The following is a 17,183-nucleotide window of genomic DNA, read 5'->3' on the forward strand; positions in this document are numbered from 1 at the left end:
ATTGTATATGGCTGATTTACTGGGACAAAAACTAATCAGAAGTACTAATAACGGATATTATAGAAGCGGTTATCATTGTTTACATCCAGATTAGCCATTTTTGAAAGCAACTCGGGGGTGGTGAAAATAACTTCCCAAGTCAGAAATCCGACCTCGAGGAGCGTTCCAGTTTAAAGGCAAACTCCGAACTCAGAAATTCCGACTTCCCAGTACAAATGGAGCGCACCAAAAGTAAGCAGACATCCATTAAATGTCATTCATCTTCCCTCTGTTTATCTTGCAGACACCAGCTGGAGCCTACCAGAGACCCGGTCATCCTCAACGCCATGATGCACATCTGCAAGACCATGCATGATTCTGTCAAGTGAGGCACAATGCATTTACCACCGTCTACATCGCTGGTGTTCAAATGCCATTTATTGGCCTGCAGCTCTTCTTTTTTTTAATTGGCCCGTGTCATATTCAAAAACAAAAATAAATGAATTATAAATGAAGCATATTAAATTGAACATAACCTGCTTATGTCTTTGAAAAAAATCTTTATTATTGCACAATCTCCATGTTTGGCGACAGTCACAAGTAAAAGTGCAAGCAACATTTTTTTTTTGGTTATGTCGACAAAGACAAGGAGTCAGCCTGTCCGATACGGGTTCCACATTAATTAGCTTTGTCACCTATAACACATAGCGAAAAGGTTAAGGTTTTTTTCAAATAGCTTAGCATATATTGACTAACAATGGGTTGAATTTGGCAAGCGAACAAGATTTTGTTTGTGGCCACATTTTGGTCTTTAATATTTCTTATTATCATTATTATAATTACTATTGTTGGAGTGCTGAAGGGCTCCCACCCGAAACCTAACGTCATCGCCGCACATACACACACTAAGTATGTTTACTTGACCTAAAAAACGAATTATTAACTTAATTTAGTTGAAAGTAGATTTTTAAAACACATGTAAAAACTTTGATTAGCTTGTACTGTATGTAATTGCAGTTGCCGATTAATGTCTTTTAAAACGCCAATTCCCTCTGGCGAACACTATTTTATTCTAGTATTAGCGGTTAGCAGCTAATTTATAAGTATCAGTACCTCTGCTAGGGGTTAAAGGGGAACTGCACTTTTTTTGGAATTTTGCGTATCGTTCGCAATCATTATGACAAAAGGTTTTGTTTTTTTACATTCTAACATGTAAAAATCGACTTGTTCTAGGTAGCTAGCAATGCAGCCAATGGGAGCAATCAATTCTACTTCTAAATCACTTTAAAATGCATTAAAAAACCGTCACCAATACTTCATTTACGTTCCGTTACCTGTATAATAACCAAGCTGTAGCGACATTGTTATTGTAAGAGTGAACCCTAAGGAACTCTTTTTTTTTTTAACGTACTAACACAACGGCATAAAAGCAAGCTACGGAGAAAGATAAGCTAGCGTCTACGTCAGCACGAAACACCTTTGAGTTTGTAATGCACAACACAATGCGATAAGACACCAATCTGTACAGACTGAAAAACATGAACAATCATATTACAGTATCTGTAATGTATTAGCCCACATTTCATGTTTTGTTTGTACACAACTAAGCTAGCCAGAGAGTGTATGTACTGTAATTGTAACAACACGCATGTGCGTGTATCATGATTGATATTAAAATGTGACTAACTCGATGGATATTTTTGCGTTTGGTCCAGCTGGCCACGCTGACCTGACTCTCTCGGTTTCCGTCTGCTCCAAAGTCCCACCCTTCCTTCGTTCTCACTTCTATAAGTAGCAGTTCATCCTCCGTATATTCAGCTTCAAAAAGATAAGATTGTGAATCCTCATTTGTCTTCTTTGTCTGTTACCAAGTCTGCCATGATTAGAAAACACTTGCGTTTGTTTCCGGAAGTAGGAACACATTTGTTGTCGGAAGTGTGTTGCGATGGAAACGGAAATCAATGCGCAGAGAAAGTCATTGTCGACAATGACTATAGTGACAAAAATACGGTGAATATTGTACATATTACATATTGTTATGAACATGTCTGTTACTACATTATATATAGACTTGCAGCGTGTATATAAAACGTTGATGGAGGGTTTTGAGGGCTTCAACGGTGACTCGTATTAGTGGCATTTTCCAAGCGTTTTTTTATCAAATTTAAATCCTAAAACAAAAAAAACAAAACGTGTTCTTGTCCCTCATAATGATTGTGAACGATAGGCAAAATTCCAAAAAAAGTGCAGTTCCCCCTTAAGCCTCCCCTGTCTTTAAAAATTAGCAACGCCTCTGTTTCAAACTTTAATCAAGGTTCCTTGAATGCACCACAGTTGTGTGCTATGAGATACAGAAGTGCAATTTAAACATAACTTTGTCCGGTGCTAGTACAAATGGATTCATCCAATTTTTACCTTTTCTTCAAACACCTCATCCTGGTTCCGAAATGTTGGCGATGTGTGTGAATGCATAAATGTAAGCTTTGATGAAGTTCTGACGTCCGCGTTGAGTGAACACTGAAGTTTTTCATTCTTCGCAACCAAAAGGAATGCACAATTTTGCATGTTTGCAAGGGGGTTGTAGGTTGTGTCACACATTCCTAATTTGATTCTAACAAAGTAATTATTGAACTTTGAAAGCAAAATGTATTCTATAACTGCCGTATTTAAATTAAAGAAAATGTATCTTTACAAAAGCCCACGATATAATCATGTGCCCCCCCTAGTGGTTGTCGCCCTAAACAACCACACAGTGTTTATGCCATGGCTTAGCTTTCGATATGAGCATCTTTAATGCACAAAATGTATCAAAGTCCTGCTTCCTTCAGTTTTTCTGTATAATGTTGTGCATCCCTGGTCTTCATTTGCAGTGCTCTCACTCTTGAGGATGAAAAAAGATCCCTTTCTCTGCTGATCATCAGCTTTATGCGCTTGGTAAGGACACTCGTCTGTTCCTTGTTATGCTTTTGTGTTCTGAAGTCCCCGTGTTTACCGGTACTTTAATCCATGGATGTCAAACATGCGGCCAGCGAACAGGTTCAATCTGGCCCGCGAGATGAGTTTGTTAAGTGCAAAATTGAGCTGCATTTTTAAATGAAAGAAACTGCTGTTCTGAAAGTGTCCACTGGATGTCACAATAGCAGTTCTGTTAGGCAAGCAAATAGTTTATATTAGGGCAAGCAAGTATACCAAGTAAGAGGTACACCGTAAAGCAGGGCTGCGACTTCTCCCCCTCAACCCAATGTAAAATAAACAATTGGTAACCTCACTTAAAATGCTGGATGAGACACTGCACAATTGATATAGTTCTGTGAAAATTAGAGATGTCGATAAATGCTTTAAAATGCAATATCGGAAATTGTCGGTATCGGTTTCAACCTCCCGATTTTCCCAGGAAACTCCCGAATTTCAGTGCCCCTCCTGAAAATCTCCCGGGGCAACCATTCTCCCGATTTCCACCCGGACAACATTATTGGGGGCAAAATCGGACAACCTTATTGGGGGTGTGCCTTAAAGACACTGCTTTTAGCGTCCTCTACAACCTGTCGTCACGTCCGCTTTTCCTCCATACAAACAGCGTGCCGGCCCAGTAACATAATATATGCGGCTTTTACACACACTTAAGTGAATGCAAGGCATACTCGATCAACAGCCATACAGGTCACACTGAGGGTGGCGGTATAAACAACTTTAACACTGTTACGAATATGCGCCACACTGTGAACCCACACCAAACAAGAATGACAAACACATTTCGGGAGAACATCCGCACCGTAACACAACAAAAACACAACAGAACAAATACCCAGAACCCCTTGCAGCACTAACTCTTCCGGGACGCTACAATATACACCCCCCGCTACCACCAAACCCCAAATTTAAAGAAAGTGAACAATGGAAATGACAAATGAGTTAGTTGGTACATAAAAGCGTTTTTATTTATGCTTAATTTTGTTTTTGTTTAATCATAGATGGGCTGTGACTTAAAGTTGAATTGGTTTGTAGAAACATTTAACATTTAATTGTGTTCTTAATAGTGTTTTTGAAACTGCACCAATTTTTATCCACATCATTTTTTACTAACTTGAAGTGTTTTGTCAAGAGGATTATTTGTGATGTGTACATTTTCAGAATGTCCTTGTTCTATTTTGGGCCAAAGTAAAACAAAAGAAAACAATCTGTGAAGTTGTCGTAGTAGTATTTTTAAGTTATTATGCCATGATTTTACCCGTGCAGCCCATGTGGGAGTAGATTTTCCTCCATGCGGCCCCTGAGCTAAAATGAGTTTGACACCCTTGCTTTAATCCATAGTTAATAGATGATGACGTTTAGGTTTGTGTTTCCCTTCACCTTACGTCTTCTCTTCCTGTCTGTCATGTTCAGGTGTCCTTCGGCCGTGACTTTGAGCAGCAGTTGAGTTTCTGTGTGGAGGCCAGAGCAACATTCTCTAACCTAGAACCAGTGCTGGTGCAGCTCATTCACGTCAGTATCAAGTTCGCCTTGTCGCTGGTTTCGGTTTTAATGTAGAGTACACGCCCTCACTCGCCGCGTGTCACCATAATCAGGCGGTGAACCAACTGGCCATGGAGACCAGGAGGGTGATGAGGGGCAGCCACTCCCGCAAAACAGCCGCATTCGTCCGGGTGAGTCCAGTTAAACATTCCACCCGTTTGTTCCAGTGCACCATAGTGACAATCAACATTTTCTCTTCTCCCTCAGGCGTGTGCTGCCTACACTTTTATTACCATCCCGTCACTCAGCAGCATCTTTAGTCGCCTTAACCTTTATCTGCTGTCTGGTCAGGTAGCGTTGGCCAACCAATGTCTTTCACAGGGTGAGCACCTTCCCAAAGTTATTGGCATGAATAGTTAAAGGTTTTATTTAGGGTGATACTGATATTGGGGCCTTGATACCGATATTAATATGACGCAATATCAGCACAAATATAGCACATACTTTTATTATTTTGTAGTGTGAAATGTTAGAAAAGGCTTGATGAAGTGAAACTACTTAAAACAGAGAACAACAGTAGGTTTTAAAAACACTAACCCTATACTGTCTTGAATTTAAGTGTGTTTTTGCGATGAGATGTAAGTAATATGCAGCTATAATTTGATACTTGTTTATATTGACAAATGTGCTGTTTTAGACCGCAATAGTGTTCAATTAAGGACACTTACTACATACAGTATGTCTAGTAGGGCTGGACGATTATGGCAAAAATAGTACTCACGATTATTTTGATTGATATTGTAACCACGATTAATTAGACAATTATTCGTTGATTCGAAAACATGAATAATTGCGTCAACATGAGTATTTATTGTACCACCAAAACTCAACTTGAATATAAATTAGTAAGGAATAAAACACAACCAGTAAAATAATAATAATAGTAATAACAATACATTTTAAATAACAATAGCAATATAAAAAAATCTGTTTTGTTTTTAACTCTATTTTTTACCTTTTACACTAATTTTACCACCATAGAATGTGTGCTTTTTGTGTCAAATACAATTTCATACAGTGTTTGTTAATTTAATGCCAAAATCCTCACATTTGTTGGTGCGATACATTGACCTGTATTTTAGGTCAAAATAATACATCTGAAAATGTATCAGTCAATGCTTTAAGTGCATTATGCTGGTGTAAGGTACTTTTTTGAAACCTTTATTTTGTTAGCACAGTCAGACCGGATGTGGCGCACCGCGCTATTATGATGAAGGGGGACGTGTGTTAAGTTAAAGTACCAATGATTGTCTCACACACACTAAGTGTGGTGAAATGTGTCCTCTGCATTTGACCCATCCCCTTGTTCACCCCCTGGGAGGTGAGGGGAGCAGTGGGCAGCAGCGGTGCCGCGCCCGGGAATCATTTTTGGTGATTTAACCGCCAATTCCAACCCTTGATGCTGAGTGCCAAGCAGAGAGGTAATGGGTCCCATTTTTATAGTCTTTGGTATGACTTTGGTGCTGTGCTGTTGTTCAGCTTGGCGAGTAAAGAGGCGACTTGAGGCGCTTAAATAAATAGGAGTGAGCCTCTCAAGTTGCAGCCGCTGTTAGATCATCGAACAATGATGTCGTTCACAACAACACAAGCAGATGAGATGTATTGTGGGTGTATGGATTGTTGTTGCTGGCTCGAGCTTTGTAGTTTAGTCGCCGTTTCAAATGACCGTCTCCACATTAGCATGTTTTATCAGCTGGTCGAGTGTGTCGGTGAAACATGAGCGCTACCAGACACATTATTTTCCCAAACAAATGTTTCTTCTCCTTACAATGACAACATTTCACTTACATTTATGTCTACCGGTACTTCCCTGATATTATTTTGCGTCTATCAGCAGATTCCGTTTTATTGGTCAATTATGTGACTCCATCTGCAGTTACATGTGCGTGGAAATCATGCCTTAGTTTTTTGTTGAGTTTAGTAATTATTGATTAGGTATACTAGCTTTGTGACAAATAAAAATAGCTATAATGGTGACATCCACAAATTCTCATAGACGTGCTCTTTACTCACTCATTCGCTCCTCATCTGTTTCTCAGTTACACGCTCAGGAATTTGCAATTCGTTTTTTTCGATTATTATAGTTTCATAATTGTGAGAAGCCATAATCAAAATAAAAATGTGATTAACTGTCCAGCCCTGATGTCTTTCTTGTGTGCTATTGTGTGCATAGCTGTTGTGTAGCTGCTAAATCCTAGTAGCCCGCGTACAGCCTAGGATGTTTGCCTTTTGTACAAAACCCAAAACCAGTGAAGTTGGCACGTTGTGTAATTCGTAAATAAAAACAGATTTGCAAATCCTTTTCAACTTATATTCAATTGAATCGACTGCAAAGACAAGATATTTAAAGTTCGAACTTAGAAACAACTTTTTTTTTTTTGCAAATAATCATTAACTTAGTATTTAATGGCAGCAACACATTGCAAAAAAGTTGGCAAAGGGGCATTTTTACCACTGTATTACATGGCCTTTCCTTTTAACAACACTCAGTAAATGTTTGGGAACCGAGGAGACCAATTTTTGAAGCTTTTCAGGTGGAATTATTTCCCATTCTTGCTTGATGTACAGCTTAAGTTGTTCAACAGTCCGGGGGTCTCCGTTGTGGTATTTTAGGCTTCATAATGCGCCACACATTTTCAATGGGAGACAGGTCTGGACTACAGGCAGGCCAGTCTACTACTCGCACTCTTTTACTACAAAGCCACGCTGTTGTGACATGTGGCTTGGCATTGTCTTGCTGCAATAAGCAGGGGCATCCATGATAACGTTGCTTAGATGGCAACAGATGTTGCTCCAAATCCTGTATGTACCTTTCAGTATTAATGGTGCCTTCACAGATGTTAAGTTACCCATGCCTTGGGCACTAATACACCCACATACCATCACAGATGCTGACTTTTGAACTTTGCGCCTATAACAATCCGGAAGGTTCTTTTCCTCTTTGTTCCGGAAGACACAACGTCCACAATTTCCAAAAACAATCTGAAATGTGGACTCGTCAGAACACTTTTACACTTTGCATCAGTCCATCTTAGATGAGCTCGGGCCCACCGAAGACGCCGGCGTTTTTGGGTGTTGTTAAAAAATGGCTTTGGCTTTGCATAGTAGAGATTTAACTGGCACTTACAGATGTAGCCACAAACTGTAGTTACTGACAGTGGTTTTCTGAAGTGTTCCTGAGCCCATGTGGTGATATCCTTTACACACTGATTCAATGTTGGTTTTCAGCCTTGCTGCTTATGTGCAGTGATTTGGTATTGATTTTCCTACATGTCTTGGGATTTTATCTTTAGGATGTTGTTTGCATATGGAAATTGGGATTGTATTGTGAGAGGCTATCTGAGCATGAGATGGGATGCCCTTGAGCAAGAGACTGCACCTCTAGTCCCAAATTCGAAAAATGGGAAAATCAAATGTTGCACCACATATTAAATTCATTATGTACATACAGTATGTGTGCATTGGTTGTGGTGGAAAAAAACCCAAATAATCCATCCCCTGTTTGTTCAGACAGTCTTACATGAGAAAAGCCACTGTAGCGATGATTCCACATGTGTGATAAGCGTGGGGAAACTCTCCCTGTAGCGGATACTTCACTGCTGCATCTATGATGATCCACCAACCAGTGAAGAACTGCAATGAGAAGAGATCAAATCAAAAAGCTTATATTATGATACTGGCTGGCTTCAATATTATAACAGATGGCACAACATGTGTAAACAAAATACAAATCCAAAGCTGTACTAGTTACAATGAACCTTTTGATAATATGATGGACCGTAGATGGTGAAATCCCTAAATACCTTGCAATACCTGGTTGAGAAATGTTGTTCTTAAACCATTTTTATACACATTTGTTGACAAAGTGGTGACCCTCTCCCCATCCTTGTTTGTGAATGACTGAGCATTTCATAGAAGCTGCTTTTATACCCAATCATGGCACCCACCTGTTCCCAATCAGCCTGTTCACCTGTGGGATGTTCCAAATAAGTGTTTGATAAGCATTCCCCAACTTTCTCAGCCCTTTTGCCAGCTTTTTTGAAACATGTTGCAGGCCTCAAATTCCAAATGAGCTAATAATTGCAAAAAGTAAAGTACTCCAGTTCGAACGTTAAGTATCTTGTCTTTGCAGTGTATTCAATTGAATATAAGTTGAAAAGAATTTGCAAATCATTGTATTCTGTTTTTATTTACGATTTACACATTTGCACTCTTTAGTATTTACATGCTGCCGCTAGGCGACATCATACGCAAATACGGTGTTAGCTTTCATTGCTATGCTGATGACACCCAACTCTACATGCCCCTAAAGCTGACCAACACGCCGGATTGTAGTCAACTGGAGGCGTGTCTTAATGAAATTAAACAATGGATGTCCGCTAACTTCTTGCAACTCAACGCCAAGAAAACGGAAATGCTGATTATCGGTCCTGCTAAACACCGACATTTATTTAATAATACCACCTTAACATTTGACAACCAAACAATTACACAAGGCGAATCAGTAAAGAATCTGGGTATTATCTTCGACCCAACTCTCTCGTTTGAATCACACATTAAGAGTGTTACTAAACCGGCCTTCTTTCATCTCCGTAATATCGCTAAAATTCGTTCTATTTTATCCACTAGCGACGCTGAGATCATTATTCATGCGTTCGTTACGTCTCGTCTCGACTATTGTAACGTATTATTTTCGGGTCTCCCTATGTCTAGCATTAAAAGACTACAATTGGTACAAAATACGGCTGCTAGACTTTTGACAAGAACAAGAAAGTTTGATCATATTACGCCTATACTGGCTCACCTGCACTGGCTTCCTGTGCACTTAAGAAGTGACTTTAAGGTTTTACTACTTACGTATAAAATACTACACGGTCCAGCTCTGTCCTATCTTGTTGATTGCATTGTACCATATGTCCCGGCAAGAAATCTGCGTTCAAAGAACTCCGGCTTATTAGTGATTCCCAGAGCCCAAAAAAAGTCTGCGGGCTATAGAGCGTTTTCTATTCGGGCTCCAGTACTATGGAATGCCCTCCCGGTAACAATTAGAGATGCTACCTCAGTAGAAGCATTTAAGTCCCATCTTAAAACTCATTTGTATACTCTAGCCTTTAAATAGCCCCCCTGTTAGACCAGTTGATCTGCCGTTTCTTTTCTTTTCTCCTCTGCTCCCCTCTTCCTTGTGGAGGGCGGGGGGCACAGGTCCGGTGGCCATGGATGAAGTGCTGGCTGTCCAAGGTCGGGACCCGGGGTGGACCGCTCGCCTGTGCGAACATCTGGGAACATCTCTGCGCTGCTGACCCGTCTCCGCTCGGGATGGTGTCCTGCTGGCCCCACTATGGACTGGACTCTTACTATTATGTTGGATCCACTATGGACTGGACTCTCACAATATTATGTCAGACCCACTCGACATTCATTGCATTCGGTCTCCCCTAGAGGGGGGGGGGTTACCCACATATGCGGTCCTCTCCAAGGTTTCTCGTAGTCATTCACATCGACCTCCCACTGGGGTGAGTTTTTCCTTGCCCTTATGTGGGCTTTGTACCGAGGATGTCGTTGTGGCTTGTGCAGCCCTTTGAGACACTTGTGATTTAGGGCTATATAAATAAACATTGATTGATTGATTGATTGACAACGTGCCAACTTCACTGGTTTTGGGTTTTGTAAATGACTTCACTGAAATACAAGCAAAGATCAAAGGTGTGTGTTTATTGGAGGACATTTAGATGTTAACTGGCTGTCCAGCTTTGCACAAGTAAACACGCTGCAGGACTGCTTGTATCGGAGCTTATATCAGACATTTTAGATGCGAGCCAATATCAGCCAATACTTTTCTTTTTTTTTTTTGCTGATATCAGTCAATTTCAGATCGGTACACCCCTGGTTGTGTTAGAAAAGTAACTCTCAATAGGCCGCAACCTCGTACATAGTGTGAAAGTCTAGTTCACACTGCATTAAAATGGCTGTCTTCACCTGCAGCGGATGCCTTCTTAAAGGCGGCGGTCAGTCTTCTTCCAGAGGTTCCACGCTCCATCAGTGTGGAGGGCAAGCTTCGCTCCGCCGAGAGTTTCACGCTCGACTTCGTCAACAACTTCCTCTCAACCCTTCTTGTTGTCCCGGTAACAACTCTCGTCAAAACGATTAACGGAAATGGCCATCAAATATGAAATGTAATCAACCTCCGTGCTTGTTTCCAGGATCACCCTGAGCACGGCGTGCTCTACTTGGTCCGCGGCCTGCTCAACATGGTGCAGGATTACACCTGGGAGGACAACAGCGACGCTAAAGTGCGGGTCTACATCGGCGCCCTGCCCCTGCTGGCCGCCATGAGTCAAGAAACTTATCTCTACACCATTCCAAAAAGTAAACACACACACTACTATTACTACTACTAGCTATAGCTAAATTAATGATGACTTTTGTCTTGGTTTTTCTTGCATCCTTTCAGTGGAGTCCAATGAGAGTCTTTATGGAGGGGATCCAAAGTTCCTGTCAGAAATCAACAAGCTGTGTGAGACCTTGATTGGGCAAATCCTGGACCACCTCAAGGTCCTCGGCCGAGAAGAGGTGAGTTTAAATTGAAACTGTGTTATTTAGCCATCATTTTGGATAAATAGGTCAGCGTTACTCAATTTTCCTGGAACAAAACCTGCATTGACAGTTGTTTTTGTTTCCTTTTCCTGCATCGCAGCAGAGCACGCGCCGCCAAGGCGGTCTTGCCTTCTCCCTCTTCGGCGTCCTGCTCTCCCACGGCGACCTGAGGAACAACAAGCTGAGCCAGCTGGCCGTCAACCTGTGGAACCTCAGCCACAAACACGGATACTGTGACACGCGTATTTCTGTGAGTTTTTTTATTTATTTTTTTACATTACTTTATTTTTATTGCACATTTTTCTGGTACAAAACGTACTACAGCGGATAATGATTTATTTAAGTATTTGTTCAGTAATGATAAATGAAGAGTAAAGCTGTTTGTCCGTCATGTGGGCAGAAAAATCACAGTTAAATATAACACATTAAGAAAATATACATTAGATGTACAGTACAGGCCAAAAGCTTGGACACATTTTCTCATTCCATGGGTTTTCTTTATTTTCATGATTGTCACTGAAGGCATCAGGACTATGAATGAACACATGTGGAGTTATGTATTTAACAAAAAAAGGTGAAATAACTGAAAACATGTTTTATATTCTAGTTTCTTCAGAATAGCCACCCTTTGCTCTGATTACTGTTTTGCACACTCTTGGCATTCTCTCGATGAGCTTCAAGAGGTAGTCACCTGAAAGGGTTTTCACTTCACAGGTGTCATAGTTTTGATGCCTTCAGTGACAATCTACAATGTAAATAGTCATGAAAATAAAGAAAATGAATTGGAAATGAGAAGGTGTGTCCAAACTTTTGGCCTGTACTAATGTACATTTCTTACTTAGCCCTAAATGTGGCAGTGTAATTGTACAAATTATTTAACTTTTTTAGAATTCTATTTCCATGGTTTGTTATTCTCAATGGCTTTCTTTTTGTCTTATTTCTTGTATAATTGTACATTAGAACAATTGCAGAAGACAGTGTATCAGTGTTGGCATGTGCTAAAAAGAATACAGTTGTGCAAATATTATAACATACAAACTTATATTATTTAGGAGGGATAATAATGTATTTGAACAGCTTTTATCTGAAGAGATCCAGGTTTGATAAAGCACCCACTTCCCCACTTTTTTTTTAACATGCAATTTTAGATCAGGGGTCTCAAACTCAGTTTAGAATAACGTTTTAACCAAATTATTTAAATTAGTTTTTAGTACCTCTACCAGCAGCTATAGTGACCCTGGGCTATAATAGGCCTTAAATGTAAAATGTTAAATGTAAAACTGGTATATTTTGACACTGTTTGGTCCTGCTTGCTTAACGGTAGTTATCTTATCAATGTTTGTTTCACTGCATTTGTTGTGTTTTCACCATGTTTCCCACCACAGGGTGTGTGGGTCGCAAAAACATTAAACAATGAAGTTTAATAGCAGGCCACAAAGTTTTGAGACCCCTGTTTTAGATGGAATATATCTCTTAAGAAGAAAATATAAAGGGAAGTGTTTTTTTTTTGTGCGCACATATTTACCGCATTCTCGTTTTACTATACAACAGAATTTAAACACCATTTTTAAGAAGCACCTGATGGTTGTAACCAAGCAGTGCACTTTATTCAGTTGCTTAAGAAAAGATGATCAATGTATATACTTAATATACTGTAATGTATACAATGGGCATAATGGCCATACAATCACATGACCAACAACACCTGCTAATTAGCCGATTGATGATCTCTGCAGGTTCGGACTCTGGAGTACATGAAGCATCAAGCTGCACAAGCCGACATGGCTCACCTGTCCGACACAGTGCAGAGGCTCGCGTTGCAGTCCCGCACATAAACACCAACAAGTACATTTATTTTTAATAATCATTTTTAAAAAGCCCGCTACACATCCGGTATATCATGGTGTCAGGCACAAAACAATCTCACTTAAAATTAGGTTGGTTTGACTGAAAGCAATTATGTTTGCCAATATTAACAAGCAATGTTTCTTTTAAAATTGTCATTAATATCATGTAGTGCTATTCTATTTATAGATCATTTGAGCTAATCTTGCTCAAGTATGAGATCATGTGTACTATTGCCAAATGTGTCTTTTGATGTCATAGTTGTTTATAAGCTACAAGGTACAATAAAGAAATGGACAGGACAAGATTTGTTTCACGCCGGTCTCGATCCTCTCAGTTGTGGTTTATTGATTCAGTTAGTGTATCATTGCAAAAAAACAACCCCCCATTCTTGTTGTTCACATACAAAATAAACAGCAGTGACTCACACATTTGGTCACACATATTTTGCTTTTTGCTGCCCAAAAAAGTTTCAAACTAAATAAAACACTGAACATAACTCATGATAAGATTGTAGCTCTGTTAAGTCTTTGGAAACTATGTGGCCCACTTAACTTTGCTTGTAAAAATGGATGAGAGTGACCCCTCCAGGAGAACATGGTGCATCGCCTTTCCTCATACAATACTGTAGTTAAAATAGCTGAATTTTATATTCGCTGACTATGCCCAGCCGTTTGAAATTGGGAAACTTACTGGAATTTCCTACTACATTTAAATTTTTTCACATAAAATAATAAAGCACAAAATATTGATGTATTGTTTATGCCGTTGAAATTCCTCTGAATACATAACGGCCAAAAGTCTACACACAAAAGTTAATAGAACTACAATGGAAGACTTTCACTGAATGAAGCCATGATTCAATTTGACTGATGTTACTGACAAGGCCGAACACAAGAACTAAAGGAAAGAAAAGAGATTAGAAGTGGCTGAAATAATGATGGATTATTCGCCCATCTCCAAGAGGAACTGTTTCACATAAATAATGAAAAAAATAACTACGTTTGCAACAAGAGAACGTCTCATTTTACTCCTTTTTGCATCTCCTCCTAGCCCACAACACACTAAGTGCTACCCCTCATGTCCAAATATTAGTTCACAACATTAAATTCGTCTTGGAGATGTGACCCAGCAGTTGAGACAGGAAGTGCAAGATGACGACGGTTCTGAACGCTTACTATGAACGAGGAACTGAGAGGCGACTACAAAGACATATTTTGGGGGAGTGTAGAGACACGCTGACAACAGCAGTGACATGACTGTCGCCATGGTGACCGTAATAACACTGTCAAGGAGAGGATGTCATATCTAAAACACTTTCCTCTCACAGCAGACTGTAAGTTGGTGTAAAACTCTGAACAGAACAAAAATAATGATTGAAATAATGTTTACTGTCATCCAGTTCAGGGAGTTTGGACTTAAATTGTGCGGAAGGGAGGAGTTTGTTAAATAGCACATCTCCAAAAACGTAAACCGCCGCCTCACCCCACTACCTTATACGAGGAGGTGAAGGCGCTGGTGGCGTGGTCTTCCCCTTTTTTTCTGCGTTTTTTTACGTGTAAGTGTGTTCTTTTGCTCCTTGCTTCCTTTGGCTGGAGGCTCAGTCCAGTTCGATGGGGCTGCTGTCCTCCTGGGCCTCCTCAACGCCGTCGTCATCCTCGCCCGCTCCCATCAGGCTGTTCAGCAAGTTTCCTGAAAGGTGCCACAAGGGCTTTGTTAGATATGTTCTACCTTTTTCAAAGGACAAATGTGTGTACTGGTTCACTCACCTAGCAGACCACCGTATGATGGAGACTGTTTGGGGGGAACACCGAAGAAAACTTGTCCTATTCTGTCAAGATACTGAGTGAGGAAAAATACATTGGAAATTAAAACAGATGTATGAACAACAATATGAGGAAGATACTGACATGTGTACCAGGGGTTCTTCACCTCTTTTACCTGGAGGCCCAACATTTCCACTACAGCAGGGCCCACTCATTTATTAACACTGAATTAGTCATCTTACTTTGGATTTTAATAGTATTCAATAATGACGGACTTACCTACAGTTTAATAGGATAAACATTGTCAAATGATATGAAACCATGTGTTAATTTATCAAAAGAAGGGACTTAAAACTGATGAAAAATAAATTGACATACAATTACGTAGTGCTAAAATTCATTCTAAATTAATAATAGTACTATGTTTCTTAACTAAACTGTCAAAAAATCCAAAAGAAAATACAGCTTCACCATCTTTACGCTTAAGAAACTTCTCTGACTTTAGCTTCAGACTTGTTCTGTTTGTTTGATATTATCATTACCGGAAAAGTGTATTACAATTGAGGACCGCTGCAGCCCATACAAACCCACAGCTGAGGAATACATATTTGTTGATGGTCTTCTAAGGGGCCGGGTCCCTATGGTTAAGAAACACAGATGTATACTATGTACACCTAAATGTCTGAGTATGCCACTTTTGACATCCATTACTGTCATTGAAATTACAATTTTTATCCTCTTCTTTGCTCCTTTTAATTGTGAATTGCAACCACTCAATTTAGCCCTTTTCCCCCCGTCCCATCCGCTATGTAGCCAAGATGGCAATGATTGAGGGTGGTTGGGGTCCACCGCTGCGCATTCACTGTTTGGGGCGGGTTGAGTGCAACTGCAGTTTGCCGTACTACTTAAAGCGCTCACAGACTGAAGCGGACTGTGGGCGGGGCAGGATGTCCACAGTCATCAAAACTTCCATATAAGGGCGCACTGCTGCGTTGCAGTGATGTATATAGTACAAGTCGCTCGTTAAAAGGTTAACAAGAAAAAGAAGGGAATAATTAACTTTCATAAAAAACATTATCAAATACTTTGTATCACATTCAGGTACTTTTATACATTTGAAAACTATTTGTGGTCTTAGCTTTTAGTGTAAGTGAAGAGAATGCAACTATCCAGGAAAAGCTCTTTGATTTTAAAAGTCTGATCATCTAATCATTCCGCTTGGTCTAATAGTCCAATTTGGAAATGTTTTTGAGCCCGTATATAATCCTCCATCTTGGTAGTCACATTCATTCATTCATCAGAATATCAAAATATAATTCTTGCGTTTTGTTTGTGTAAATATATATACATTTTTTCAAACAAAAGCAGCTGGCTTCTAAGGAGGAAAAAGATGGTATGGCAGCAACACGTGCCTGCTGGCTCAAGTACGCAATTCCAATTCATACTGACTCAGTGTGAGTAGTGACCAGGGATGGCCACAAAATCTGGTACTTTTGGTACTGACTGAATCCTGCCGGTCCTACCGAACATCAGTTCATGTAAATCAAACGGTGCCATGTTACAGTACCTGAGTTGCGCCTGACGTTACGTCCAGTAGCAGACTGAGCAGACTCCAACTAGGGATGTGGCGATAAACTATAATTATCAACATAGTAAAACTCCAGAGGGTTTGTATTACTCTTTCAAATTAGGTTGATCAAAAGACCGTGATTGATAACTGCACTTTGATAAACTCACATACTGACTGGCGTTAGCTTGCTAGCTTAAATTCTAACATGAAAACAAGAGCCATTAACGTATTTCCCCATTAAGAAGCGACACACGTCAATCACATAATTTCCCCATTGTGGGATGAATAAAAGTCTATCCTATCCTATAACAAACTCAACACAATAACTAAACAAAAGCGAAAACTATCTGCTGCTCATTTAAATCTTTTGGTTTTTGCCATCCAAGTCCTCCTGTGTCCAGGGAATTATTCCCCGAGTTTGTAAACATTAACACAAATAACAAAAAAACATTTTGAGAAAATTAAAATAGCGAGTAAATAAGTATCGATCATATACTAATACTACACTTGGTGTGGACATCACCAATTCATGGGTGGATCCGTCCTCCTCTTGCCTGCTGTGTACCGACTGACATTTATTTTCTACTGCACTGCGTTTCTATCTAGACTTCACTAAGCACTAGAGATGCGCGGATAGGCAATTTATTTCATCCGCAACCGCGTCAGAAAGTCGTCAACCATCCGCCATCCACCCGATGTAACGTTTGATCAGAACTGCACCCGCCCGCCATCCACCCGTTGTTATATATCTAATATTAATTAAAAAAAAAAAAAAGGGTGAAAACTACGCGAATTGCACCTTGTGCAGACAAGATTTTTCGATCGGACATGGAGGAATTAGCGATGTAAAAGACCACGTTGGGACAAAAAAACACAAGTCTAATGCCGTTGCTAGCGATACAAGTGGAAAACTTTCA

The 17,183-nt window shown here is 39.9% G+C and overlaps 2 protein-coding genes across 3 annotated transcripts in view; one reads left to right on the forward strand and one right to left on the reverse strand.

The window, feature by feature from the left end:
- The window catches only part of vps35l (VPS35 endosomal protein sorting factor like), a 25,253-nt gene extending 12,012 nt beyond the window's left edge, over positions 1-13,241 (forward strand). Inside the window, exons 21-30 of one of the 2 annotated variants that reach the window (XM_061967382.2) lie at positions 284-364; positions 2,850-2,913; positions 4,363-4,461; positions 4,545-4,622; positions 4,699-4,813; positions 10,474-10,613; positions 10,692-10,857; positions 10,943-11,061; positions 11,189-11,335; positions 12,822-13,096. In XM_061967382.2, coding sequence (XP_061823366.1) covers positions 284-364; positions 2,850-2,913; positions 4,363-4,461; positions 4,545-4,622; positions 4,699-4,813; positions 10,474-10,613; positions 10,692-10,857; positions 10,943-11,061; positions 11,189-11,335; positions 12,822-12,920 — 1,108 coding nt within the window. In that variant the 3' untranslated portion in view covers positions 12,921-13,096. Of the gene's footprint in view, positions 1-283; positions 365-2,849; positions 2,914-4,362; positions 4,462-4,544; positions 4,623-4,698; positions 4,814-10,473; positions 10,614-10,691; positions 10,858-10,942; positions 11,062-11,185; positions 11,336-12,821 lie in introns of both variants that reach the window. The other variant, XM_061967381.2, reaches the window with a different exon arrangement.
- get4 (guided entry of tail-anchored proteins factor 4) overlaps positions 13,238-17,183 on the reverse strand; it is a 16,969-nt gene continuing 13,023 nt past the window's right edge. The window contains exons 8-9 of the mRNA XM_061967386.2: positions 14,700-14,772; positions 13,238-14,622 (exon numbers count right to left, since the gene is read on the reverse strand). Of these exons, the coding sequence (XP_061823370.1) occupies positions 14,531-14,622; positions 14,700-14,772 (165 nt within the window). The 3' untranslated portion in view covers positions 13,238-14,530. The remainder of the gene's footprint in view (positions 14,623-14,699; positions 14,773-17,183) is intronic.

This window comes from Nerophis lumbriciformis, linkage group LG11 (assembly GCF_033978685.3).
Source record: "Nerophis lumbriciformis linkage group LG11, RoL_Nlum_v2.1, whole genome shotgun sequence".
NCBI lineage: Eukaryota > Metazoa > Chordata > Actinopteri > Syngnathiformes > Syngnathidae > Nerophis > Nerophis lumbriciformis.